The sequence below is a fragment of the Schistocerca piceifrons genome, chromosome X (genome assembly GCF_021461385.2).
Source record: "Schistocerca piceifrons isolate TAMUIC-IGC-003096 chromosome X, iqSchPice1.1, whole genome shotgun sequence".
In the NCBI taxonomy this organism is placed as follows: domain Eukaryota; kingdom Metazoa; phylum Arthropoda; class Insecta; order Orthoptera; family Acrididae; genus Schistocerca; species Schistocerca piceifrons.
The window spans coordinates 691,086,698-691,113,932 of NC_060149.1; the positions used below are offsets into that span (position 1 = coordinate 691,086,698).

The following is a 27,235-nucleotide window of genomic DNA, read 5'->3' on the forward strand; positions in this document are numbered from 1 at the left end:
AGTTCTTTATGTAGATTGTTCTTATTTCTAGTATTCTACATCTACATCTACATTTATACTCCGCAAGCCACCCAAGGATGTGTGGCGGAGGGCAATTTACGTGCCACTGTCATTACCTCCCTTTCCGGTTCCAGTCGCGGATGGTTTGCGGGAAGAACGACTGCCGGAAAGCCTCCGTGCGCGCCGAATCTCTCTAATTTTACATTCGTGATCTCCTCGGGAGGTATAAGCAGGGGGAAGTAATATATTCGATACCTCATCCTGAAACGCACCCTCTCGAATCCTGGACAGCAAGCTACACCGCGATGCACAGCACCTCTCTTGCAGAGTCTGCCACTTGGTTTGCTAAACATCTCCGTAACGCTATCACGCTTACCAAATAGCCCTGTGATGAAACGCGCCGCTCTTCTTTGGATCTTCTCTATCTCCTCTGTCAACCCGACCTAATACGGATCCCACACTGAAGAGCAATACTCAAGTATAGGTCGAACGAGTGTTTTGTAAGTCACCTCCTTTGTTGATGGACTACATTTTCTAAGGACTCTCCCAATAAATCTCAACCTGGCACCCACCTTACCAACAAATAATTTTATATGATCATTCCACTTCAAATCGTTCCGTAAGCATACTCCTAGATATTTTACAGAAGTAACTGCTACCAGTGTTTGTTCCGCTATTCGCAATACATTACATTTGGTTATGTTAAGGGTCAGTTACCACTCCCTGCACCAAGAGCCTATCCGCTGCAGATCTTCCTGCACTTCGCTGCAATTTTCTAATGCTGCAACTTCTCTGTATACTACTCCGCGAAAAGCCGCATGGAACTTCCGACACTATCTACTAGGTCATTTATGTATATTGTGAAAAGCAATGGTCCCATAACACTCCCCTGTGGCACGCCGGAGGTTACTTTAACGTCTGTATACGTCTCTCCATTGAGAACAACATACTGTGTTCTGTTTGCTAAAAACTCTTCAATTCAGCCACTCAGCTGGTCTAATATTCCGTAGGCTCTTACTTTGTTTATCAGGCGACAGTGCGGAACTGTATCGAAAGCCTTCCGGAAGTCAAGGAAAATGGCATCTACCTGGGAGCCTGTATCTAATATTTTCTGGGTCTCATGAACAAATAAAGCGAGTTGGGTCTCACACGATCGCTGTTTCCGGAATCCATGTTGATTCCTACAGAGTAGATTCTGGGTTTCCAGAAATGACATGATACGCGAGCAAAAAACATGTTCTAAAATTCTACAACAGATCGATGTCAGAGATAAAGAAAGGCCTATAGTTTTGCGCATCTGCTCGACGACCCTTCTTGAAAAGTTGAACAACCTATGCTCTTTTCCAATCATTTGGAACCTTCCGTTCCTCTAGAGACTTGCGGTACACGGCTGTTAGAAGGGGGGCAAGTTCTTTCGCGTACTCTGTGTAGAATCGAATTGGTATCCCGTCAGGTTGGTTGGTTGGTTTGGGGAAGGAGATCAGACAGCGTGGTCATCGGTCTCATCGGATTAGGGAAGGATGGGGAAGGAAGTCGGCCGTGCCCTTTTAGAGGAACCATCCCGGCATTTGCCTGGAGTGATTTAGGGAAATCACGGAAAACCTAAATCAGGATGGCCGGACGCGGGATTGAACCGTCGTCCTCCCGAATACGAGTCCAGTGTCTAACCACTGCGCCACCTCGCCCGGTCCCGTCAGGTCCAGTGGACTTTCCTCTGTTGAGTGATTTCAGTCGCTTTTCTATTCCTTTGACACTTATTTCATGTCAGCCATGTTTTCGTTTGTGCGAGGTTTTAGAGAAGGAACTGCAGTGCGGTCTTCCTCTGTGAAACAGCTTTAGAAAAAGGTGTTTAGTATTTCAGCTTTATGCGTGTCATCCTCTGTTTCAATGCCATCATCATCCCAGAGTGTATGGGTATGCTGTTTCGAGCCACTCACTGATTTAACGTAAGGCCAGAACTTCCTAGGATTTTCTGTCAAGTCGGTACATAGAATTATTCACGCATAGCCCTCCTTGCGCTAACTTTGACATCGTCTAGCTTCTGTTCGTCTGAGAGGTTTTGGCTGCGTTTAAACTTGCAGTGAAGCTCTATTTGCTTTCGCAGTACTTTCCTAACTTTGTTGTTGAACCACGGTGGGTTTTTCCCGTCCCTCACAGTTTTACTCGGCACGTATCTGTCTAAAACGCATTTTACGATTGCCTTGAACTTTTTCCATAAACACTCAACATTGTCAGTGTCGGAACAGAAATTTTCGTTTTGATCTGTTAGGTAGTCTGAAATCTGCCTTCTATTACTCTTGCTAAACATATAAACCTTCCTCCTTTTTTTATATTCCTATTTACTTCCATATTCAGGGATGCTGCAACGGCCTTATGATCAATGATTCCCCGTTTCGCGCTTACAGAGTCGAAAAGTTCGGGTCTGTTTGTTATCATTAAGTCCAAGATGTTATCTCCACGAGTCGGTTCTCTGTTTAATTGCTCGAGGTAATTTTCGGATAGTGCACTCAGTATAATGTCACTCGATGCTCTGTCCCTGCCACCCGTCCTAAACATCTGAGTGTCCCAGTCTATATCTGGTAAATTGAAATCTCCACCTAAGACTATAACATGCTGAGAAAATTTATGTGAAATGTATTCCAGATTTTCTCTCAGTTGTTCTGCCACTAATGCTGCTGAGTCGGGAGGTCGGTAAAAGGAGCCAATTATTAACCTAGCTCGGTTGTTGAGTGTAACCTCCACCCATAATAATTCACAGGAGCTATCCACTTCTACTTCACTACAGGATAAACTACTACTAACAGCAACAAACACGCCACCACCGGTTGCGTGCAATCTATCCTTTCTAAACACCGTCTGTGCCTTTGTAAAAATTTCGGCATAATTTATCTCTGGCTTCAGCCAGCTTTCCGTACCTATAACGATTTCAGCTTCGGTGCTTTCTATCAGCGCTTGAAGTTTCGGTACTTTACCAACGCAGCTTCGAGAGTTTATAATTACAATACCGATTGCTGCTTGGTCCCCGCATGTCCTGACTTTACCTCGCACCCTTTGAGGCTGTTGCCCTTTCTGTACTTGCCCGAGGCCATCTAACCTAAAAAAAACGCCCAGTCCACACCATACAACCCCTGCTATCCGTGTAGCCGCCTGCTGTGTGTTGTGGACTCCTGACTTATCCAGAGGAACCCGAAACCCCACCACCCTATGGCGCAAGTCGAGGAATCTGCAGCTCACACAGTTGCAGAACCGTCTCAGTCTCTGATTCAGACCCTCCAGTCGGCTCTGTAACAAAGGTCCGCAGTCAGTCCTGTCGACGATGCTGCAGATGGTGAGCTCTGCTTTCATCCCGCTAGCGAGACTGGTAGTCTTCACCAAATCAGATAGCCGCCGGAAGCCAGAGAGGATTTCCTCCGATCCATAGCGACACACGTCATTGGTGCCGATATGAGCGACCACCTGCAGATGGGTGCACCCTATACCCTTCATGGCATCCGGAAGCACCCTTTCCACATCTGGAATGACTCCCCACGGTATGCACACGGAGTGCACATTGGTTTTCTTCCCCTCCCTTGGAGCCATATCCCTAAGGGGCCTCATTACACGCCTGACGTTGGAGCTCCCAACTACCAGTAAGCCCACCCTCTGCGACCGCCCGGATCTTGCAGACTGAGGGGCAACCTCTGGAACAGGACAAGCAGCCATGTCCGGCCGAAGATCAGTATCAGCCGGAGACAGAGCCTGAAACCGGTTCGTCATACAAACTGGAGAGGCCTTCCGTTCAGCCCTCCGGAATGTCTTTCGCCCCCTGCCACATCTCGAGACGACCTCCCGCTCTACCACAGGTGAGGGGTCAGCCTCAATGTGGGCAGTATCCCGGGCAGCCACAGCCGTAGTCCGATCGGGGGATGCGGGACGAGCTGGTCGTCCCCGAGAAACCCCCGTCCGGACCCGCACAGTGGTGCCCATTGGCAACAGCCTCAAGCTGTGTGACCGAAGCCAACACTGCCTGAAGCTGGGAGCGAAGGGATGCCAACTCAGCCCGCGTCCGAACACAGCAGTCGCAGTCCCTATCCATACTAAACACTGTTGTGCAAAGAACGTCTGAACTAATCTACAGAGGGCACAAACAATTCGACACAAAATTTAAACGGTTATTAAAATACAAGACTGCGTAGTAAATGCAGTAATGCTGCTACTTGTGCACTGCTGACGCACTGCTCGGCGGCAGAAGGCTAACTGTACTGTCAGTAACGTACAAAGACTATTTGAAAGAAATAAACAAATGACAGACGACTACGCGACTTTACACATCACAGATATTAAAATGCAAATCTGCCCCTGCTAATTACGAAACTACACAATGATGTGCCGGATTTAACTAAACAAGTGCGCTAAGAATGCTCAAGCAAATTTTCAACTTGACTACTACACTAATATGAACGCTAAATAAGCCACTCGCTGCTACTAGCGCACTGCTGACACACTGCTCGGCGGCAGAAGGCTAACTCATACTACATATTGAAGTATTGGTTGGAAATAAGAGATATACACTGAAGACGAAAGAAACTGGTACATCTGCCTAGGCTAAGCCCAAATTGATACGCGTATAGCACGTGTGCCGTGAGAGGACACTACAGAGCGACGCGCACGTTCCGCACGTGACGCGCGGGTCCAACGCGTATTCAGACGCGGAAACACACTTTGCACGCGTCGGCTGGCGACGCTCTGCGCAGACAGAAACGAAGCGCGCGCGTACACTGTAATCTTTCTCAAACGCTTTTAAAGAAACTATTCAGTAAAACTATTTCATTTTTACCTTGCTTGTAGCGTTATATGTCACCTTCGTGGCGAAGTGCCCATCATCTCGCTAATGGTTACACTTATTGTGGTATACACATTTTATTAAGACACTACGCAAAACATCAAAAGTTTGCAATGAGAAATAGGGGTCGATAAGATTTTGCGTTTGGTGCGTATTACACCATACGTTGCTGCGTATGGAATTTAGCTAACATGTTGAATTTTTCTTTAGACTTGGGAGGAAGTCTCTATCTGCCTACGATCTCGATAACTTGGATCCCATGTAGCGCTCTCACTGCCGATCAGTGAAATATCCACAACATCTCTCATATCTCCTAAACCACTTGAGACATCGAAACGAGAGTTTCGTGTATGATAGTACAAAAGGAGGAGAGTATTTTGCTAATTCGTAAGCACACGGAACTTACTTATCTATGGCGATATACCAGTAATTATACTTCCTTTTTTATTTCTTTCATTCCAGTCACTAAGTTATCGACAGCTAGTGAAACAAGAGTTTCCTAGTATGAAAATAAACATGAAATTTCTTCTCTTATGTTACTGTAAACCGACAGTATGAGGGTTTTCGTAAGCTCTTGAGTTCTTTGATTGCCAATTACTTGTTTGATGAGACACTCTGTTTCAGAATTCTGTCGCTGTAGCTGCTGTGAGATGAGTTTGTGCAAATTACACTATGTTTTGGCAAAGGAAGTACAATTAACCCTGTCAACAAGAGAAATGTGACCATTACTCATAAATGGTGATGCTTCTTCGAATGAGAGAAGGTTAACAATTCACACAAAAATAAATTGCCAACTCTGTTGGAACTTTGGTTGAATCCCCGTAACCCATTGCATTTTCAACACTGAACGACTGGAATGGACCAAAGGACTTTATTCCTTCTCCTGATCTGAGCAGTATTAAAATAATGACGACCATTCCCTTCAGGTGGAATGATAGGCACATTCCATATGCTGGTTACTCACCTACGGCTTACCAAACTAACAACGTGTGATTCGCGAATAAAATAGTTGTTACTGAGAAAAATAAACAATTGATCTGTCGCACAACGCAATGGTCAGTGCATTGTGAGCAGCTGAGCATAATGCGCTCGAAAGGAATGCGGAAGCTAGCCAAGTGTGCCTCGTGAACGGGAGTTCAAAAACATACTCATGAAAGTAGATCTGCCTTTGTCAGCAATACATTTCAACAAATTAAATATATCTTACCACCACACTCTTTCAGAATACTCCTACTTTCTTAATGATACCAACCAATTTTTTTTCATTTGTGTAGCCTGTTGTATAATTAGTTTATTAATGCTGATAATGTGTATGCAACAATTGAAAAGCTGTCTCTCAACAAGGGTAGCCAATTAAAACATTGTTATTTGTGACTGCTTTTCGACGTTTCTAGCTTGCAGTGGAAATGTGATGTCCACATGTACAGGGCTATTACAAATGACTGAAGCGATTTCATAAATTCACTGTAGCTCCATTCATTGATATATGGTCACGACACACTACAGATACGTAGAAAAACTCATAAAGTTTTGTTCGGCTGAAGCCGCACTTCAGGTTTCTGCCGCCAGAGCGCTCGAGAGCGCAGTGAGACAAAATGGCGACAGAAGCCGAGAAAGCGTATGTCGTGCTTGAAATGCGCTCACATCAGTCAGTCATAACAGTGCAACGACACTTCAGGACGAAGTTCAACAAAGATCCACCAACTGCTAACTCCATTTGGCGACGGTATGCGCAGTTTAAAGCTTCTGGATGCCTCTGTAAGGGGAAATCAACGGGTCGGCCTGCAGTGAGCGAAGAAACGGTTGAACGCATGCGGGCAAGTTTCACGCGTAGCCCGCGGAAGTCGACGAATAAAGCAAGCAGGGAGCTAAACGTACCACAGCCGATGGTTTGTAAAATCTTACGAAAAAGGCTAAAGCAGAAGCCTTACCGTTTACAATTGCTACAAGACCTGACACCCGATGACAAAGTCAAACGCTTTGAATTTTCGGCGCGGTTGCAACAGCTCATGGAAGAGGATGCGTTCAGTGCGAAACTTGTTTTCAGTGATGAAGCAACATTTTTTCTTAATGGTGAAATGAACAGACACAATGTGCCAGAACTGCGAGCTCGCATCAACGATGCTTTCGAACTCATTGATGGGGACATGCTGCGCCGAGTGTGGGAGGAACTTGATTATCAGCTTGATGTCTGCCGAATCACTAAAGGGGCACATATCGAACATTTGTGAATGCCTAAAAAAACTTTTTGAGTTTTTGTATGTGTGTGCAAAGCATTGTGAAAATATCTGAAATAATAAAGTTATTGTAGAGCTGTGAAATCGCTTAAATCATTTGTAATAACCCTGTACATAGTATAATGTCTCTTATTTCATCCATATCCAAGTAACGATAGTGAAACTTACGTACTTCATTCCTTGGACGCATTTTATCAGATGCACAAAGGGGTCATATCTGTGGAAATTACGCCTTTTAGACTTTTTGCAACAGATCGTAGAGATACGTCAGCACAACAGGCAGTAAGTAGATAACCTTGTTTTACTTTCCTGTTTTGCTTCTAAATCACGTGATTTTTGTATTATTCCTTACTTACTTATTTACTAAAGAGAATGCTGTGATACACACAGTCAAAGGCTTTTGACAGGTCACAGAAAATGCCAGTAGACTCTAATTTGTCATCTAGTGAGAAAAGTACATTCTCACTGTACATGTAAATAGCTTTCTCCATATAGCAACCCTTAAGAAACCCAAACTATGACTTGGACAATACGTTATTTGCATTTAGGTGCTTAAGGAGGTGCCTGAACAAAACCTTTTCAAATATTTTTGAAAAATCCTGCAAAAGTGAAATTGGTCGATAGTTGGTGGTATCTCTTTATCCCCCTTCTTGTAAAGAGGCTTAATTTCAGCATATTTTAGCCAGTCTGGAAATGGTCCGCTGATAAGAGACTGATGACACAAATAACTTAAAATAGAACTCAACTCGCATGAGTATTCTTTGATTAACTTCATTGATATGTTATCATAACCATAGTAATACACAGATTTTAAGGATTTTATGATGGATGTTTTTTCTTTGGGAGATGTGAGTGTCATTTCCATTTTACTAAAGTTATTTGTAGAGGCTGGACCCAGATACTCCATTTCACTGTTTACCAAACCTGATTAACTTCACTGATATGTTATCATAACCATTGTAATACTTAGATTTTAAGGATTTTATGATGGATGTTTTTTCTTTGGGAGATGTGAGTGTCATTTCCATTTTACTAAAGTTATTTGTAGAGGCTGGACCCAGATACTCCATTCCACTGTTTACCAAAACTGATAACCCCAAGCTGTCAATAAACGAAGTACTTGTTTAGGAGGCTTGCAACACTACATGCACTTGTTATCGATGTTTCATTTATTTTTAGAGCTATGTGTTCCTGTTCCTTTTTGGCTCCACCTGTCGCTGTCTTCACTTTATCCCATATAGTTTTTATTTTGTTGCCTGGTATAATTATCTTTTTCTCATAATAAAACTGCTTAGATTTCTGGATTAATTGCTTCAATATTTTGCAATATTCTTTGTAACTCGTTATAATGCTAACATCAGAGCTATTCCTAGATAGTAGATAGAGTCTCCTTTTTGTCCCAGATTATACCTTTTTTCCATGTGTAATTCATAGTTTATTTTTAGACTTCTGTTTGATTTGAGTTACCCTTAGGGGGAAATAATTCTGAAAAGAGTAAATAATTTTATTAATGAGCGCTTTGTATTTTCCATTTAAATCAGAAGTACTGTAATATCTATCCAGTTCATGTCTTTGAACAATCTTCTAAAAGTCTCAATTTTTGACAGATATATTACGCTCAGATAGCCCATTAACTATTGGTTTTGTGGTATGTTTTTTTTCCTAGATTTGTGTGCAAAGATGTCATCAATAGCAGTCTCAGAACATTTACTTTCCCTTGTTGCAAAGTTCACAACTAGAATCAAAATGAATGACAGTGTTACTGATTTCAATACTTGTTCACTGACAGAGCTTTTCAATACAACCACATTAAAATTCCCAGCAAGCATCATTTCCTTGGTTTTCACTGTGAGATGGGACAACAGAGCTTCCAGATTTTTTATGAAGAAGTTAAAGTTTCCTGAAGGGGCTCTTTATATACTTACTATTATATTTATTATGAAACACTTCTTCTATTGCACAAGCTTCCACGTGCTGCTCTGAGTAAAGCAACATCAATATCCTTGAAATCAAAAGAGTTTCTGACAAATGTGGCAACTCCTCCTTTTTCCATATTTTCTCTAAAGAAGTAAGAAGCTAAGTCCAATCCTGAAGCATTTAACATATCTATCCCAGCGGCTGTTCTATCCATCACTCTTGGAACATCTAAAATCATACTCCCACTACTGCACTCCAGTTCAAATTACTTGCGCACAGAGCACGAAAATTCACTGTCATGTAAGCGAGTTGGAATATTCGCCTTCCAGCTTTTGACACCTTTGAAGTCGGTGAGTGAGTTCTCTGATGTTCTTTTTTACGTCAAACTACATCTTGAGATATACCACATTGCTGCTGAAACAATGCTAATAATACAAAAATACTACTAGAGCTGACGATCGCAAGACCCTCTAAAGGTCGAAAAAATAATTAAAAAATTACATTCACTAGGTAATGATGGTGGTGTATGAAGGGAAACAGGTTCGTCATTGGTGTTACCTGAGCAACCATGAGTAGTAGGACTAAGAGAGTGTCAGCTCACTCTGCATTGTTGCCAAATTTATGCAAGATGGCGGCGATGGCGGCGTGACATCATCCAAGATGGCGGCTTTTGGCGGGAAAATAGGCCAATTGTGCTATGTCCACTAACTTAAACTCCAGAAAAAATGGCGGTAATTTTGGCGGGAAAACAGACCAATTGGGTTCTGTCCACTAACCTAAGTGTCCAGAAAAAATAGGCGCGAAATTCAAATTCCAGCAGGACAACACATGCAAAATCTTACTTTTCTTTATTATTATTTTTTATTATGCATTATCATTAATTATAATTCATTATCATTTATTATCATTCATTACCATTTATTTATATTTATTGTTATTGACCTACGTCCACTAGACAATTCCCCCCCCCCCCCAAATTTAAACTCCAGCACGATTATCGCTGCAAAACCGTACTGCTCTTTATTATTACTATTCATTATCATTCATCATTTATTATTATTATTTATTATTATTATTATTATTATTATTATTGGCCTACCTCCGCTGGAAAATTGCGCCAAATTCAAATTCCAACACAATAAAGTCTCCAAAACTGTACATCTATTTTTTTTATTATCATTTATTATTTATTCAAGATGTCCGATTTTCTCGGTGAGAAAGCTATTTGCGTTGCATCCATAGCAAAAAATCTATCACAAGTTCAAATCCCAACACCATAATATATCACACGTAGAACTTTCGCGGTCACTTATCTTTTTTCACTGGTAACCTATCAGAATCGCGTCAAATAATAAATTGCACTTATAGTAACCTATCTCACATCCTTTGATTTTGTAGGGGAAAGGGACTGAAGTCTTTATTTCAAGCAGTGCGGTCATCACTTGTTCTCCAACACAATCGGTACACATGTTCGAGTCCCAGCGCAGTCGCCACGACGTCCACGCCGGCCAGCGCGCGTGCTGCTGATGCCTACGGCGGTGCACGGGGGGCGGCCCGCGCTAGCCGCTGGACCAGCGATCGCTCCCACGTCGTAAACACGTTTTTCGCTGGACACGCTGGAACTTGCCTAGTTTGAAGTCACAGCAGTCCCTTGTCCGTTCACCATGTGTATTCGTCGCCTCCGCACGTTTACCACCAAAATTGTTTGCCTCGGAGCTGAATCACACAACAGTCGGCCTGCCACACTTTTGGCGCGAAGGTTGTTTTCCTGGGGACGTTCAAAGCTGTCGATGCCGACCGTTCACCGTCCACCACGTGTCTTTGTGGGACCGAGAACGCCGTGCTACACTTTTGGCGCCAAAGTTTTCTCGACAGTGGAATCCGCCATGACTGTATAACAGCACGTTTGGTCGCCACGAGAACGCTCGCTAATTGACTCTCTCTCGCGCGCGTGTTATAACTGGACACCCGCCGCGCCGCCGCCCCACTTACGTCACACACCCTCTATACACGCGACGGACATTGTCTTCTGTAAATATGCTAACTCCCACATCGCTCATCTAACCTATCAATTACCTAAGTACTTAATTCCATTTCAATTTTAATCATATTAAATAATTCAATTTACAATTTCATATACATATGCAAACGCTTTCAACTACTTTTCGAGGACCAGACCGCCATCTCTTCCTAGGAACCAGCGCCGAGTTTGAATTCTGGCAGTAAAGAAAGGTCACTTCCGCTTTCTCTACAAACCTAAGAAAACTGTTGGAAAGAAAGGGCACTTATACTAACCTCAGCCACCCGACCGCCACTTCCTCCTACGAACCAGCGCCAAGTTTGAATTCTGCCAGTAAACAAAGGTCACTTGCGCTTCCGTCACCAACCTAAGAAAATTGTTGCAAACGAATCTCATCACCACTAAACTAAGCCACCAGGACTCAACCTCTTCCCACGCGTTTTGCGTAAAAGGACTCACCCTGCACTAGGCCCATGGATGGAGGAACCAATTTACTTTATTTTAGGATGGAGTATATGTATCACACCGACATGTCCCACGCCATACAGACCTGCAAAACACTCCTACATAACTCATTTATAATGCTCTAGACACACGCTTGCTAACTGTAAACAGTTAAAAATAATGCATTGCACAGCCTACAGACATGCAAACCGCTCGTAAAAAATGCAAAACATTTACGTCCAAATAGCCAAACAACTCCTAATTTTCGGAAGTTAATTTCTGTGCATAGACTGATGCATGGAGGAACGAGTGTACCTTATTTATTTGGGACATCTCTTTTTGAAACTTTTGCATCTCATAGGTTTCGATATGTAAGGCTGACCTAAGGCAGGTTCTGAACTCCAGTAGTGCACTACACTTGGCAACACAACCACACCCATCAAGATATTCATTCCAATGCAGACCTGTAACTCCTCTACAGATAAATTTGTCCAGTTATTTGTTGACTCACTCACAGTCTGACCAGATTGCGGTTTTTGCGCAAAAACCGCTCAGACTGCGCTCTGCTGCTCAGGAAAGTAAGGAAGAACTGAACTCTATTTATTTCAAGCCCTTGTATTTAGTCATCTAGTATATTTGTCACAAAACACCCGCACTGATCCCACTGTGGTCATCTGACACAGGCCACAAACACGTAAAGAACTCCTAATTTCACTGTTATAACTTCAAGTTGAACAAATATATTTCAAGGACGACGTAATACATGAAAGTCACAGATCAAGTAAACAGAGCAAGACGTGTGTCACATTAACAGTCAAATCACAACAGAGTCCGAGTCTAGCGGCCGCTGGCTGGCTGGCCGCTTAGGTGGTGCTGCTGCTGCGTGGCTGGCAGACAGCGCCGCATGTAGAGGACGCGCGTAACTGCGCGGCGGCACTTTGAAAGTCGACGAGTCACAACACTTTTCCCCCCTTTGAAGTTTTTGCACAGGTCTTGATGGAGGTGGCCTGTAGATTGCTAACGTCCATAGGTGTTGTTTGACTGGCCGTAAAGTCTCGAGGAGGAGGCTTCCCGTACGGACGGAAGTGTCCCCGATGATAACGGGTCGAGATGACTGGAGACGTGGGGGTCGAGTCTGCTGCGTCGCTGTGCACCAATCTGCCCGTTGTGGCAAGTCCGGTTGTTATAACAGGAGACATGGCGATGTGTCCGCGTCCGTAGGAGAAGGAGGCGAGTAGAGTTGCTCCGACAGATGGCGGTCATCTGGCTCCTGCATGGGCACGTCTCCTGGTGGCGTCAGTTCTTGTGTTGGCACCGATATGATGGTGAGAGGACTGCGTTGGGAGTAATGAGAGATTCCAGGATCCCGAGCGTCAGGTAGAGCCGAAGGTGGTGTAGCGGCATCCGGAAGAGGCGTTGCCGGCACACGAGGCCGAAGCTGGTCCGAATGACGGACTGCAACACCCGTGTCCGTCTGGATTTCATACAGGCGTCGGCCACGGTGTCGTAGGATGCGGCCAGGACTCCATTTTGGGCGCCTGCCATATCCCCGTACCCATACAAGGTCGCCGGCGGTGAACCGGCCAAGCGAAGGCTCCCGCGGCTGCGAGGTGGAAGGCCGCAGAAGATGAAGTAGCGTGCGGGGCTGTCGGCCATGTAAGAGCTCAGCCGGGCTGTGGTCGCCCATGGGGGTGAAACGGTAAGAAGCCAGAAATTGGAGAAGCGCATCACCGGCAGCAGAAGAAGTCAGGAGTTTCCTCATCTGAGCCTTAAATGTGCGGACCAGTCGTTCAGCCTCACCGTTTGACTGTGGATGGAACGGAGGGGCTGTGACATGCATGACGCCGTGACGGGCACAAAAATCCCTTAAATCGGAAGAGGCAAATTGCGGACCATTATCAGTAACAAGAGTAGAGGGAAGGCCTTCCAAAGAGAAAATGCGAGCTAGAGCATTGGTGGTTGCCGCCGTGGTAGGCGACGTGCAAGGGACAATGAAAGGAAAGTTACAGTAGGCGTCAATAACGAGAAGCCAATAAGTACCTAAAAAAGGTCCCGCGAAGTCAGCATGAATACGCTCCCAGGGCTTCTCAGGCGAAGGCCACGGTGACAAAGATGACTTCGGGGCGGCGGCCTGTGACGCACGAGGGCCGCAGGCAGCGACCATGTGTGCGATTTTAGAGTCGATGCCAGGCCAGCACACATGACGGCGCGCCAGAGATTTTGTGCGAGAGACACCCCAGTGCCCTTGGTGAAGGAGGCGCATGATCGAAGCACGCAAAGACGCAGGTACCTCAACACGCTGCGTAGCATTTTCGGTGGAAAGGAGGATAACACCATCCCTAGCCGTGAGGCGGTAACGCAAAGCGTAGTGGTTCCGCAACGGATCAGAAGTCTTAGCGGACGGACGATCTGGCCAACCCTTCTGAATACAGCGTAAAACCCGGGAGAGTGTAGGGTCAGAACCCGTAGCAGCCGCCAGCCGATCCCCGGTGATGGGGAACCCATCCACAACCCGCTGCTCGGCAACATCCAGATAGAAACACAAAAGTTCGTCCCTATCGAATGCCAGATCAGGACCCATGGGAAGGCGAGACAGTGCATCAGCATTCGCATGTTGAGCTGTCGACCGGAAATGACTCTCATAATTGAAACGAGACAAGTAAAGAGCCCAACGCTGGAGGCGATGTGCAGCCTTGTCGGGAGTGACGTTGATGGATGAAACAAGGAAACAAGTGGTTTGTGATCCGTAACAAGATGAAATTTGGATCCATAGAGAAAAACACCAAACTTATGAAGAGCATAAATAATAGCCAAAGCTTCTTTTTCAATTTGACAATACTTTTGTTGGGCATCCGTGAGCGTTTTGGAGGCATAAGCAATGAGTTGTTCAGAACCATCACAAAAACTGTGCGCAAGGACTGCACCGACCCCGTATTGAGAGGCGTCCGTGGCAAGAACAAGATGTTGGCCAGGTCGATAAGTAGCCAGGCACGGGGCCTGTTTCAGCATAGTCTTCAATTTCTGGAAAGCCGCATCGCATGATGCGGACCAGTGAAAAGGCACGTTTTTATGCAACAGGCGATGCAACGGCTGAGCCACCGAAGCAGCAGATTGTAAAAACCTGTGATAGTATGCTATTTTCCCCAAGAAGGCCTGCAGTTCCTTAACAGATGTAGGGTGAGGAAGGGCATAGATCGCAGCGTCAGTTTGCTGAAGCGGACGAATCCATCCCGAGAGAGTTGAAATCCCAAGTACGTGATAGATGCCTGAAAAAAATTTTGGTTTCTGAAGATTACACTTAAGACCGGCAGTCTGTAAGACATGAAAAAGTGTGCGGAGATTCTGAAGATGTTCTTCAGTGCTGGAGCCAGTGACAACAATGTCGTCCATGTAATTTATACACCCAGGGACAGTGAGCAATAATTGTTCCAAGAATCGCTGAAAGAGAGCAGGGGCGCTGACAACCCCGAATGGCAATCGTTGGTATTGGTAGAGGCCGAAAGGCGTGTTAAGTACCAGAAACTGCCGGGAAGCAGCGTCGAGAGGAAGTTGATGATAAGCTTCTGACAGGTCAAGTTTAGAAAAATACTGGCCTCCAGCAAGTTTAGTGAACAATTCTTCAGCTCGAGGCATAGGGTAAGTGTCGATAAGGCACTGAGCATTTACAGTGGCCTTGAAATCGCCACAGAGACGAATATCACCACTTGGCTTAGCAACGACAACTACAGGAGAGGACCACTCACTGGAAGCGACAGGAAGCAAGACCCCCGAAGCAGTGAGACGATCCAGCTCCCGTTTGACCTGATCACGAAGGGCCACAGGAATGGGCCGAGCCCGTAAAAACTGTGGCCGAGCAGTGGGTTTGAGAGTGATATGAGGTTCTAAGTCGTTTGCACGGCCTAACCCAGGAGAAAAAAGGGACGAAAATGTCGTCGACAAGGAATCCAATTGACCATAAGGAATAGCATCCGAGACGATACTGACAGAGTTATCTATGGAGAACCCAAAAACGCGAAAGGCATCGAAACCAAAAAGATTCTCCGCGTTACTATGGTCGACCACAAATATGGGAACAGTGAGAACGACAGATTTGTAAGATACCTCAGCATCAAATTGTCCCAAGAGAGAAATCTTCTGTTTATTGTAAGTCCGTAATTGCCTAGTGACAGGTGACAGGATTGGAGAACCCAACTGAAGATACGTCTGAGAACTGGCGATAGTGGCAGCAGAACCAGTATCCACCTGGATGCGAACATCTCGACCAAGTATTTGGACAGTGAGGAATAACTTCCCTGAAAGGGAAGAAGTACAATTGACAGACAACACACACAGAATCAGAATCAGCGCCATGTTCATGAACATCATGTATGCGGTCGGATGACACATGACTACTTTTTTTTTTTTTTTTTTTTTTTTTTTTTTTTTTTTTTTTTTTTTTTTTTTTTTTGCATTTGTGACACACGGCCCAACGTTGTGGACAATCCTCTCGTGGATGTTTCGTAAAACACCGCGGAAATGAAGGAAGTTACCGTGGGTTTTGCTGCAGTTTCTTAGAGGTTTGTTTACGGTTAGGCCGAGGCTGCGCTTGGGAGCGTACTGCGGCCACGTCGGCCGGCGGGGACACCCCACACGCTTCGTCAACAGCGCACAGAGGTTGTATTTCCCCGACGTCACCCCACGCCTCTATTTGCGCTCCAGCGGTGCGAGAAATTTCAAAAGACTGAGCCATGGATAGGACTTCATCTAGAGTCGGATTTGCCGACTGAAGGGCACGTTGCCTAACTTCTTTGTCGGGCGCCGACCGGATAATAGCATCCCGTACCATGGAATCGGCGTAGGATTCTTTGTGAACGTCATTAACAAATTGACACGTCCTACTGAGGCCGTGAAGTTCAGCAGCCCAAGCGCGATAGGACTGATTCGGTTGTTTTCGACAACGATAAAAGGCAACACGAGAGGCTACCACATGCGTATGCTTTTCAAAATGAGAAGTGAGCACATTTCAGCAAAGGACAAAGATGCAGGATCTTTCAAAGGAGCCAACTGCGACAACAACCGATACATTTGAGGTGAAATCCATGAAAGGAAAAGAGGCTTACATGTTTGGTCGTCCGCGACATGAAATGCCACGAAGTGCTGTCAAAGACGTTTTTCGTAATCAGACCAGTCTTCCGCCGTTTCGTCGTAAGGAGGAAAAGGATGTAGAGACAACGACGGGAGACGCCCCGCATTTGATGCCGCGACGAAATCACGAATCGCATTTGTGAGAAGCGTTTGCTGTTCTATGAGACCTTGCAATAGTTGCTCTAAAGTAGCCATGGAAACACGTGGGTCAACGATGAAAAAGAAAAATTCACCACCTCGTTGCCAATTGTTATAACTTCAAGTAGAACAAATATATTTCAAGGACGACGCAATACATGAAAGTCACTGATAAAGTAAACATAGTAAGACGTGTGTCACATTAACAGTCAAATCACTACTGAGACAGAGTCCAGCGGCCGCTGGCTGGCTGGCCGCTTAGGTGGCCCTGCTGCTGCGTGGCTGGCAGACAGCGCCGCATGTAGAGGACGCGCGTAACTGCGCGGTGGCACTTTGCAGGATCGGCGAGTCACAACATTCACCACAGAATAGCAAACTGCTCTTAAATAATGCAGTACACAATATCCGCAGACGAGATCTGTACTCTTAAACTCTCCAAATAAAGCACAGCACAGTGCACAGACATGCTCGGAAAATAGTGCAACAGACGCACCCAAACACTCCCAGCTGCCAAACCGACCAAAAGTCTCTGCTCGGCCTCCCTCAAACATGACCTCCTCACAGTCGCATTCGCGCCTAACGCCGGAGAAAATTCATATCACCTGCACGCCTTAGATTACGTTCCAAGCCAGTCCACGCGCGCGTGCGGTCGGTGGGAGGAGGGATTCCAGAGCCTCTACCCAAGTTCAGCTTCCGCGCTCGCTCGTGACAGTCGACCAGAAAGGGCACTCTCCTCTGAACATGTGAAAGCTGCATTGTTCTTCTCATGTTTACCGCCGGTGTCTCAGGTCTAGACCTGCCCTCACGTCTATTGTCAGAAAAGACACACGATTAACGCCGCCGCGATAACACTACAGTGACGGAAAACCAATCACTCTGATCTGCGCTGCAGGGGCGTGTAATGATTGACAACACCCTATTTATTTTTTCAAACAAGTTATTTAACCACACAGTATATCAATCACACCATCACAAAACACTCACCCAGATTTGCGCTAGGCCATGTCCCACAGCCCACAGACATGCACCCAATCATAATTTCAGTACACACAATAGCAAACTGCTACTAAATAATTCTTCACACTGATGTGTACATACGCTCAGTACTCGTAAACTATCCAAATAACGCATAGCAGAGCCTGCAGATCCGCTCGCAAAATAACTCAGCACACGTGACAGGTACCCCTCTCCGCACCCTGTCCACAGGATCGTGAAATCACGCATCTGTCTGATAACAGCCCCTCCGTTCCATCCACAGTCAAACGGTGAGGCTGAACGACTGGTCCGCACATTTAAGGCTCAGATGAGGAAACTCCTGACTTCTTCTGCTGCCGGTGATACGCTTCTCCAATTTCTGGCTTCTTACCGTTTCACCCCCATGGGCGACCACAGCCCGGCTGAGCTCTTACATGGCCGACAGCCCCGCACGCTACTTCATCTTCTGCGGCCTTCCACCTCGCAGCCGCGGGAGCCTTCGCTTGGCCGGTTCACCGCCGGCGACCTTGTATGGGTACGGGGATATGGCAGGCGCCCAAAATGGAGTCCTGGCCGCATCCTACGACACCGTGGCCGACGCCTGTATGAAATCCAGACGGACACGGGTGTTGCAGTCCGTCATTCGGACCAGCTTCGGCCTCGTGTGCCGGCAACGCCTCTTCCGGATGCCGCTACACCACCTTCGGCTCTACCTGACGCTCGGGATCCTGGAATCTCTCATTACTCCCAACGCAGTCCTCTCACCATCATATCGGTGCCAACACAAGAACTGACGCCACCAGGAGACGTGCCCATGCAGGAGCCAGATGACCGCCATCTGTCGGAGCAACTCTACTCGCCTCCTTCTCCTACGGACGCGGACACATCGCCATGTCTCCTGTTATAACAACCGGACTTGCCACAACGGGCAGATTGGTGCACAGCGACGCAGCAGACTCGACCCCCACGTCTCCAGTCATCTCGACCCGTTATCATCGGGGACACTTCCGTCCGTACGGGAAGCCTCCTCCTCGAGACTTTACGGCCAGTCAAACAACACCTATGGACGTTAGCAATCTACAGGCCACCTCCATCAAGACCTGTGCAAAAACTTCAAAGGGGGGAAAAGTGTTGTGACTCGTCGACTTTCAAAGTGCCGCCGCGCAGTTACGCGCGTCCTCTACATGCGGCGCTGTCTGCCAGCCACGCAGCAGCAGCACCACCTAAGCGGCCAGCCAGCCAGCGGCCGCTAGACTTGGACTCAGTTGTGATTTGACTGTTAATGTGACACACGTCTTACTCTGTTTACTTGATCTGTGACTTTCATGTATTACGTCGTCCTTGAAATATATTTGTTCAACTTGAAGTTATAACAGTGAAATTAGGAGTTCTTTACGTGTTTGTGGCCTGTGTCAGATGACCACAGTGGGATCAGTGCGGGTGTTTTGTGACAAATATACTAGATGACTAAATACAAGGGCTTGAAATAAATAGAGTTCAGTCCTTCCTTACTTCCCTGAGCAGCAGAGCCCAGTCTGAGCGGTTTTTGCGCAAAAACCGCAATCTGGTCAGACTGTGAGTGAGTCAACAAATAACTGGACAAATTTATCTGTAGAGGAGTTACAGGTCTGCATTGGAATGAATATCCTGATGGGTGTGGTTGTGTTGCCAAGTGTAGTGCACTACTGGAGTTCAGAACCTGCCTTAGGTCAGCCTTACATATCGAAACCTATGAGATGCAAAAGTTTCAAAAAGAGATGTCCCTAATAAATAAGGTACACTCGTTCCTCCATGCATCAGTCTATGCACAGAAATTAACTTCCGAAAATTAGGAGTTGTTTGGCTATTTGGACGTAAATGTTTTGCATTTTTTACGAGCGGTTTGCATGTCTGTAGGCTGTGCAATGCATTATTTTTAACTGTTTACAGTTAGCAAGCGTGTGTCTAGAGCATTATAAATGAGTTATGTAGGAGTGTTTTGCAGGTCTGTATGGCGTGGGACATGTCGGTGTGATACATATACTCCATCCTAAATAAAGTAAATTGGTTCCTCCATCCATGGGCCTAGTGCAGGGTGAGTCCTTTTACGCAAAACGCGTGGGAAGAGGTTGAGTCCTGGTGGCTTAGTTTAGTGGTGATGAGATTCGTTTGCAACAATTTTCTTAGGTTGGTGACGGAAGCGCAAGTGACCTTTGTTTACTGGCAGAATTCAAACTTGGCGCTGGTTCGTAGGAGGAAGTGGCGGTCGGGTGGCTGAGGTTAGTATAAGTGCCCTTTCTTTCCAACAGTTTTCTTAGGTTTGTAGAGAAAGCGGAAGTGACCTTTCTTTACTGCCAGAATTCAAACTCGGCGCTGGTTCCTAGGAAGAGATGGCGGTCTGGTCCTCGAAAAGTAGTTGAAAGCGTTTGCATATGTATATGAAATTGTAAATTGAATTATTTAATATGATTAAAATTGAAATGGAATTAAGTACTTAGGTAATTGATAGGTTAGATGAGCGATGTGGGAGTTAGCATATTTACAGAAGACAATGTCCGTCGCGTGTATAGAGGGTGTGTGACGTAAGTGGGGCGGCGGCGCGGCGGGTGTCCAGTTATAACACGCGCGCGAGAGAGAGTCAATTAGCGAGCGTTCTCGTGGCGACCAAACGTGCTGTTATACAGTCATGGCGGATTCCACTGTCGAGAAAACTTTGGCGCCAAAAGTGTAGCACGGCGTTCTCGGTCCCACAAAGACACGTGGTGGACGGTGAACGGTCGGCATCGACAGCTTTGAACGTCCCCAGGAAAACAACCTTCGCGCCAAAAGTGTGGCAGGCCGACTGTTGTGTGATTCACCTCCGAGGCAAACAATTTTGGTGGTAAACGTGCGGAGGCGACGAATACACATGGTGAACGGACAAGGGACTGCTGTGACTTCAAACTAGGCAAGTTCCAGCGTGTCCAGCGAAAAACGTGTTTACGACGTGGGAGCGATCGCTGGTCCAGCGGCTAGCGCGGGCCGCCCCCCGTGTACCGCCGTAGGCATCAGCAGCACGCGCGCTGGCCGGCGTGGACGTCGTGGCGACTGCGCTGGGACTCGAACATGTGTACCGATTGTGTTGGAGAACAAGTGATGACCGCACTGCTTGAAATAAAGACTTCAGTCCCTTTCCCCTACAAAATCAAAGGATGTGAGATAGGTTACTATAAGTGCAATTTATTATTTGACGCGATTCTGATAGGGTACCAGTGAAAAAAGATAAGTGACCGCGAAAGTTCTACGTGTGATAGATTATGGTGTTCGGATTTGAACTTGTGATAGATTTTTTGCTATGGATGTAACGCAAATAGCTTTCTCGCCGAGAAAATCGGACATCTTGAATAAATAATAAATGATAATAAAAAATAGAAGTACAGTTTTGGAGACATTATTGTGTTGGAATTTGAATTTGGCGCAATTTTCCAGCGGAGGTAGACCAATAATAAATGATGAATGATAATGAATAATAATAATAAAGAGAAGTACGGTTTTGCAGCCATTATCGTACTGGAATTTGAATTTGGGTGGGGGGGGGGGGTATTTCTAGTGGAGGCAGGTCAATAATAATAAATAATACTGAATGATAATAAATGATAATGAATGATAATGAATGTTAATAAAAGATAACGAATAATAATAAAGAAAAGTTTTGCATGCATTATCCTGTTGGAATTTGAATTTCGTGCGTATTTTTTCTGGACGCTTAGGTTAGTGGACATAGCCCAATTAGTCTATTTTCCCGCCAAAATTCAAAATTACGGCCATTTTTCTGGAGGTTAGGTTAGTGGACATAGCGCAATTGGCCTATTTTCCCGCCAAAAGCCGCCACCTTGGATGACGACATGCACTGTTGCCAAGTCTACATGCCGCCATCTTGGATGACGTCATCGCCACCATGTTGAATAAATTTGGCAAGAATGCAGAGTGAGCTGACACGCTCTTAGTCCTGCTACTACCATATCATGTCCCTTTCACTTGGCTGAACTGCCAAAAGCCGAAGGTCATTTTAATTAGACAATTGTAAATAATCTATCGACAATAATAATGACTTAAGATAGGATGTGTTCTGTTTTAATGCGCCAGATAGCAATAAAAAAGTGAATATAACATTGCTGTCACTACCGAAAAGCACAGAGTAAATATTTTTACAGCGGTTCCGTTTGTGAAACTGATGTGATAAAATACATATTTAACTACTCTGTTACTTTAAGATTCACAGATATTAGCTGCACTGAATGTACATTGCATAAAACAGCGGAAGCTTAAAACACTTAACGTGTGTTACTGAAGTAAGCACACAGTAACTCGCAATTTTAGCAAAGTGATTAGATTTTGAACTCATATTTATAATGTTAGCTCTATTCTGCCGAGATGTCGACACCATTAGGATGGACACCTTTTTGAAATCTTAATACCAAATACTGGTAGATTCCCCCTACAATACTCAGATACACACACAGGGGCAAACTGAAGCTGATCTCTCTAAAAGACATTTCTCTATCAACCTGCCTCACGAGCCACTCAAGAACATCACCCACAGTGCTTTCTGTAACACTTTAGTCCATATCACACAGCAATGCATTAGATTTTCAGCATTAAAAAAGGCAATTATTACACAAAAAAACAATCTTACTTACATCAGGAAGCTGCCACCTGGCCCCATCCATCGGACGACCCCTGCTGGTACCAGCTCTCCTGTTGGCCGCACTCATGGACTGTGCGCGTTGCAGTACTACTCGTTGCCTGGCAATACGCACAGGTTGTGCACGATGCTCTCCCGTGCTCCGCCTGTTGTTGCCAGCGTCACTGCTGGATCCTTGCACTGGCTGTGGCCCCTGCTCTACAATTCCTACCCTGACGGAGCTACTACTGATGGCTCGTCCCACAGCCTGTGCTCGTTCTGGATTTCTATGCCTGTCACAAAGTAGATTACTTTCTCCATCCCTACTGCTGGAGCATGGGAGAGCTCTGTTGTTGCGTTCTTCCACTGGCACAGGTTGTGCACGATGCTGTCCTATGCTTCGTCCAGCGACAGCTTGACAGCAGCATCCTTGCACTGGCTGTGCCTCCTGCTCTACAATTCCAACCCTGGCGGAGCTACTACTGATGGCTCGTCCCACAGCCTGTGCTCGTTCTGCATTTCTATGCCTGGCACTAAGTGGATTACTTTCTCCATCCCTACTGCCGGAGCCAGCTCTGTTGTTGCGTTCTTCCACTGGCACAGGTTGTGCAAGATGCTGTCCCATGCTCTGCCTCCTCACAGCTTCTGTGTTGGATCCTTGCACTGGCTGTGCCCCCTGCTCTACAATTCCAACCCTGGCGAAGCTACTACTGATGGCTCGTCCCACAGCCTGTGGTAGATGACTGTCTCCATCTCTACTGCCGGAGCCAGCTCTGTTGTTGCGTTCTTCCACTGGCACAGGTTGTGCAAGATGCTCTCCCATGCTCTGCCTCCTCACAGCTTCTGTGTTGGATCCTTGCACTGGCTGTGCCCCCTGCTCTACAATTCCAACCCTGGCGAAGCTACTACTGATGGCTCGTCCCACAGCCTGTGGTAGATGACTGTCTCCATCTCTACTGCCGGAGCCAGCTCTGTTGTTGCGTCCTTCCACTGGCACAGGTTGTGCAAGATGCTCTCCCATGCTCGGCCTCCTCAGAGCTTCTGTGTTGGATCCCTGCACTGGCTGTGCCCCCTGCTCTACAATTCCAACCCTGGCGAAGCTACTACTGATGGCTCGTCCCACAGCCTGTGCTAGATGACTGTCTCCATCTCTACTGCCGGAGCCAGCTCTGTTGTTGCGTTCCTCCACTGGCACAGGTTGTGCAAGATGCTCTCCCATGCTCTGCCTCCTCAGAGCTTCTGTGTTGGATCCTTGCACTGGCTGTGCCCCCTGCTCTACAATTCCAACCCTGGCGAAGCTACTACTGATGGCTCGTCCCACAGCCTGTGCTAGATGACCGTCTCCATCTCTACTGCCGGAGCCAGCTCTGTTGTTGCGTTCTTCCACTGGCACAGGTTGTGCAAGATGCTCTCCCATGCTCTGCCTCCTCAGAGCTTCTGTGTTCGATCCTTGCACTGGCTGTGCCCCCTGCTCTACAATTCCAACCCTAGCGAAGCTACTACTGATGGCTCGTCCCAGAGCCTGTGGTAGATGACTGTCTCCATCTCTACTGCCAGAGCCAGCTCTGTTGTTGCGTTCTTCCACTGGCACAGGTTGTGCAAGATGCTCTCCCATGCTCTGCCTCCTCACAGCTTCTGTGTTGGATCCTTGCACTGGCTGTGCCCCCTGCTCTACAATTCCAACCCTGGCGAAGCTACTACTGATGGCTCGTCCCACAGCCTGTGGTAGATGACTGTCTCCATCTCTACTGCCGGAGCCAGCTCTGTTGTTGCGTTCCTCCACTGGCACATGTTGTGCAAGATGCTCTCCCATGCTCCGCCTCCTCACAGCTTCTGTGTTGGATCCTTGCACTGGCTGTGCCCCCTGCTCTACAATCCCAACCCTGGCGGAGCTACTACTGATGGCTCGTCCCACAGCCTGAGCTAGATGACTGTCTCCATCCCTACCGCCGGTGCCAGCTCTGTTGTTGCGTTCTTCCACTGGCACTACCTGTTGCTCTAAGACTCTAGATCTACTCCCAGATGCAGTGTTAGCTCCTTGGATGGGCTGTGGTTGATGCTCCACCACTTCTTGCCTGGCAGCAATTACTCTGTAGTCTCCTACCATGGGTTGTGCTGCTTGCCCTACAAGTTTTTGCCTGCCTCCAGCTGCACTAGTGGACACTTGCAAGTTTGGTGGCTGTTGCTCTACCTCACCACGTCTGTTGCCATTTCCATTGTTGACTGCATCTGTGGGCCGTGCTTGATACCCTACTTGACTATATCTGGCTATAGCTATATTGTTGACTGCTTCCAAGGGCTGTGCTTGTTGAGCCACCACTCTGTTCTTGGCCTCTTCCGTAGATTGTATCCGTTGTTCTAACACTACTTGTCTAGTGCCGGTTATGTTGTTGGCTTCTTCCACTTGCTGCCCTATTTCAGCTAGTATCAATGGCAGCACGGCATGTCTGCCACAGCACTTTCCTACTTTGGCTGGTGTTTCGTGTTCTACTGTTGAACTGTCGTCAGGTGTGTCGTCGGTTTTTCGCACATACTGTTCCCGATTCTCAAGTACTTCTCCTCTGGCTCCAGTGCTATTGTTAGCACCTTCCATTGGCTGCGACTTTCGGTGTACAACTATGTAAGTGGTTCCAGGTTCAACCAAAAAGTATCCATGTGTTTGTCCAGGGTCTACATAATAATGTTTGATTCTAGTTTTATCCGAGGGCAGTGGCTGAAAATTTGCCAGACCATATCTGGCGGCAGATCTGTTGTTGACTCTCTCTGTGGGCTGTGCTTGTTGATCCGTTGCTACCTGAGTGACTCCAGGTCTATTGTTGGCGTCTCCCATTGGCTTTCCGCGTTGTTCTAAAGCTCCTTGTCTGGTGCCAGTTCTATTGTTGGCGCCTTCCATCGACTGAGTCGGCTGCCCTCCTGCCACCAGCAGTACCTGTTTGGTATTGAAGTCTGCTATTATGGTTGCCTTCATGGGCTGCCACTTTTGCTCTAATACTCTTGGACTGTCGCCAGCACTATCGTTGGCTTTTTGCCCAAGTTTTTCCTGTTGCTGAAGTCTTTCTTCCTGGGCGCCAGTTCGATTGTTTGGCACTTTCGCTGGCTGCGACTGTTGATGTATAATTCTGTGATTGGTACCGACCACATTTTGGGCTCCTACATTTTGATCCTGCTCTACCCGACAATGTCTAGTGCCATCTCCACTGTTTGCAACTAGAATGTGCCCTTCCTGTTGGTCTGTCAAATCGTGTCTGACACTTGCAATAATGTTGGTTCCACCCAGAGGCAGCGTCCGTTGCTCTGCCCCTTGCAGTATGACACCAGCTCTACTGTTGGCTTCTTCCACAAGCTCTGGTCGTTGCTTTACAAAACCATGTCTAGTGCCAGCTTTACTACTCTCTCCATGTATGGGCTGTGATACATCATTTACCAGCCCCCGCCTGGCGCTGTCTCTATTGTTCGCTTCTTCCATTGGCTGTGTGTGTTTCTTGTAAACTATCTGAATAGCACCAGTTCCGCTGCTGGCTCTTTGCAAAGACTGTGTCCGCTGCTCAGACAAACCGTGGGTGGCAGCACCTCTATTGTTGAATACTTCCACGGGCTGTGCCAGTAGCTCTGCCACCTTATATATTGAACCAGTCGCAGCATTCTCTCTTTTGTTGAACTGTGTTCGTTGTTCTGCCTGTCCATTTCGGATGACAGACGTTTTGTTAGCTTCTTCCACGCCATTTATCGATTGGCCTTCCATTTCATGTCTTACTCCAGGTAGATTATTAGCTTCTTCTAGAAGCTGAGTTTCTTGATCTTCCACTTCGTGACCAGTAACAGCTGCATCTTTGCCGTTATTCATTCTGCATTCATGTGCTGGCACAGTCTTCTCCTGCAGCCCCTCATCGTCCTGTGGATGAAAACGCATTAACAATCCACTCACAACTGACAGTCATAACAAATATCAACTTAAATTACTATTACATTCATTTATTTCCTAACATTTCAAATTCTGTGGGGGCATAATGTTTTAAATACACACAAAGTGAATTCGCTACGTACTATTACATACTAATATACCAGTGTTCAAAAGTATATTCAGAAAGCAGATAAATAGAATGAGAAAATGTGAATTGCACTATCTAAGAAAGAAATTCCTCCTGCTTCGGTGCTGCACTTGACTTAAACATGAAAACATCTTTGTTGTGGGCGTAGTAGCCTTTCGATATAGCGGTCAATTTCAACCCAGTCTCGATAGTTATAATCTTCAATCACTGTGTAGCAGTTGAGACATACGTCTTATTCTCAGCAGCATCATGTGGGCCAAACAGTACCATTTCATAGTTTGGATACCGGTCCCAAAACACAAGAAATGTTCATGATAGTGCAGTAGAAGATAGCCCAATAGAGCCGATATCTGATTTAAATGCGTGACTTTATCCAAAGATGCCGAGAAGGTATGTGCCTGCCAAGCTTATAGCTAGCTCAAGAGATGTAGCTGCCCGACAACCTGTGTATCAAAGACTCGGAGAAATTGGACTGTGGGCTACATCTCCCGCTGCATGTGTCAGACTACCGGTACAGTAGAGATGGGTCCTTTTATTGATGACTTAGCAACATGCAAATCTGACTATGAACAACTAAAGGAATGTGCTATTCACAGATTATGGTTCAGTTTGAGTGAAGATGCGTGTTGGCACTAAGACCTATTTTTTTTTCTGTGAAATGACGTAATGGAGAGAAAGTTCCTAAAACTAAATTTCTTATTTCGTTCAGAAACGATTCCAACATAGCCCACTTACGAGGTAGAGCCCACCTTTCTAGATGGGGTGTTGACAATGACCAGCGGTACTATTGACAACAGTCTGTGATGCACTAAGCAGTACAAACTTTTCTTGTCTTAGGCGCTGCTAGACAGGTGTGTGCAGAGCGAA

At 46.2% G+C, this 27,235-nt stretch overlaps 1 protein-coding gene across 1 annotated transcript in view; it reads right to left on the minus strand.

The window, feature by feature from the left end:
• Positions 1 to 27,235, minus strand: part of LOC124722620 — a 237,750-nt gene that overhangs the window by 204,946 nt on the left and 5,569 nt on the right. Inside the window, exon 2 of the mRNA XM_047247755.1 lies at positions 22,336 to 26,211. Coding sequence (XP_047103711.1) covers positions 22,336 to 26,211 — 3,876 coding nt within the window. The remainder of the gene's footprint in view (positions 1 to 22,335; positions 26,212 to 27,235) is intronic.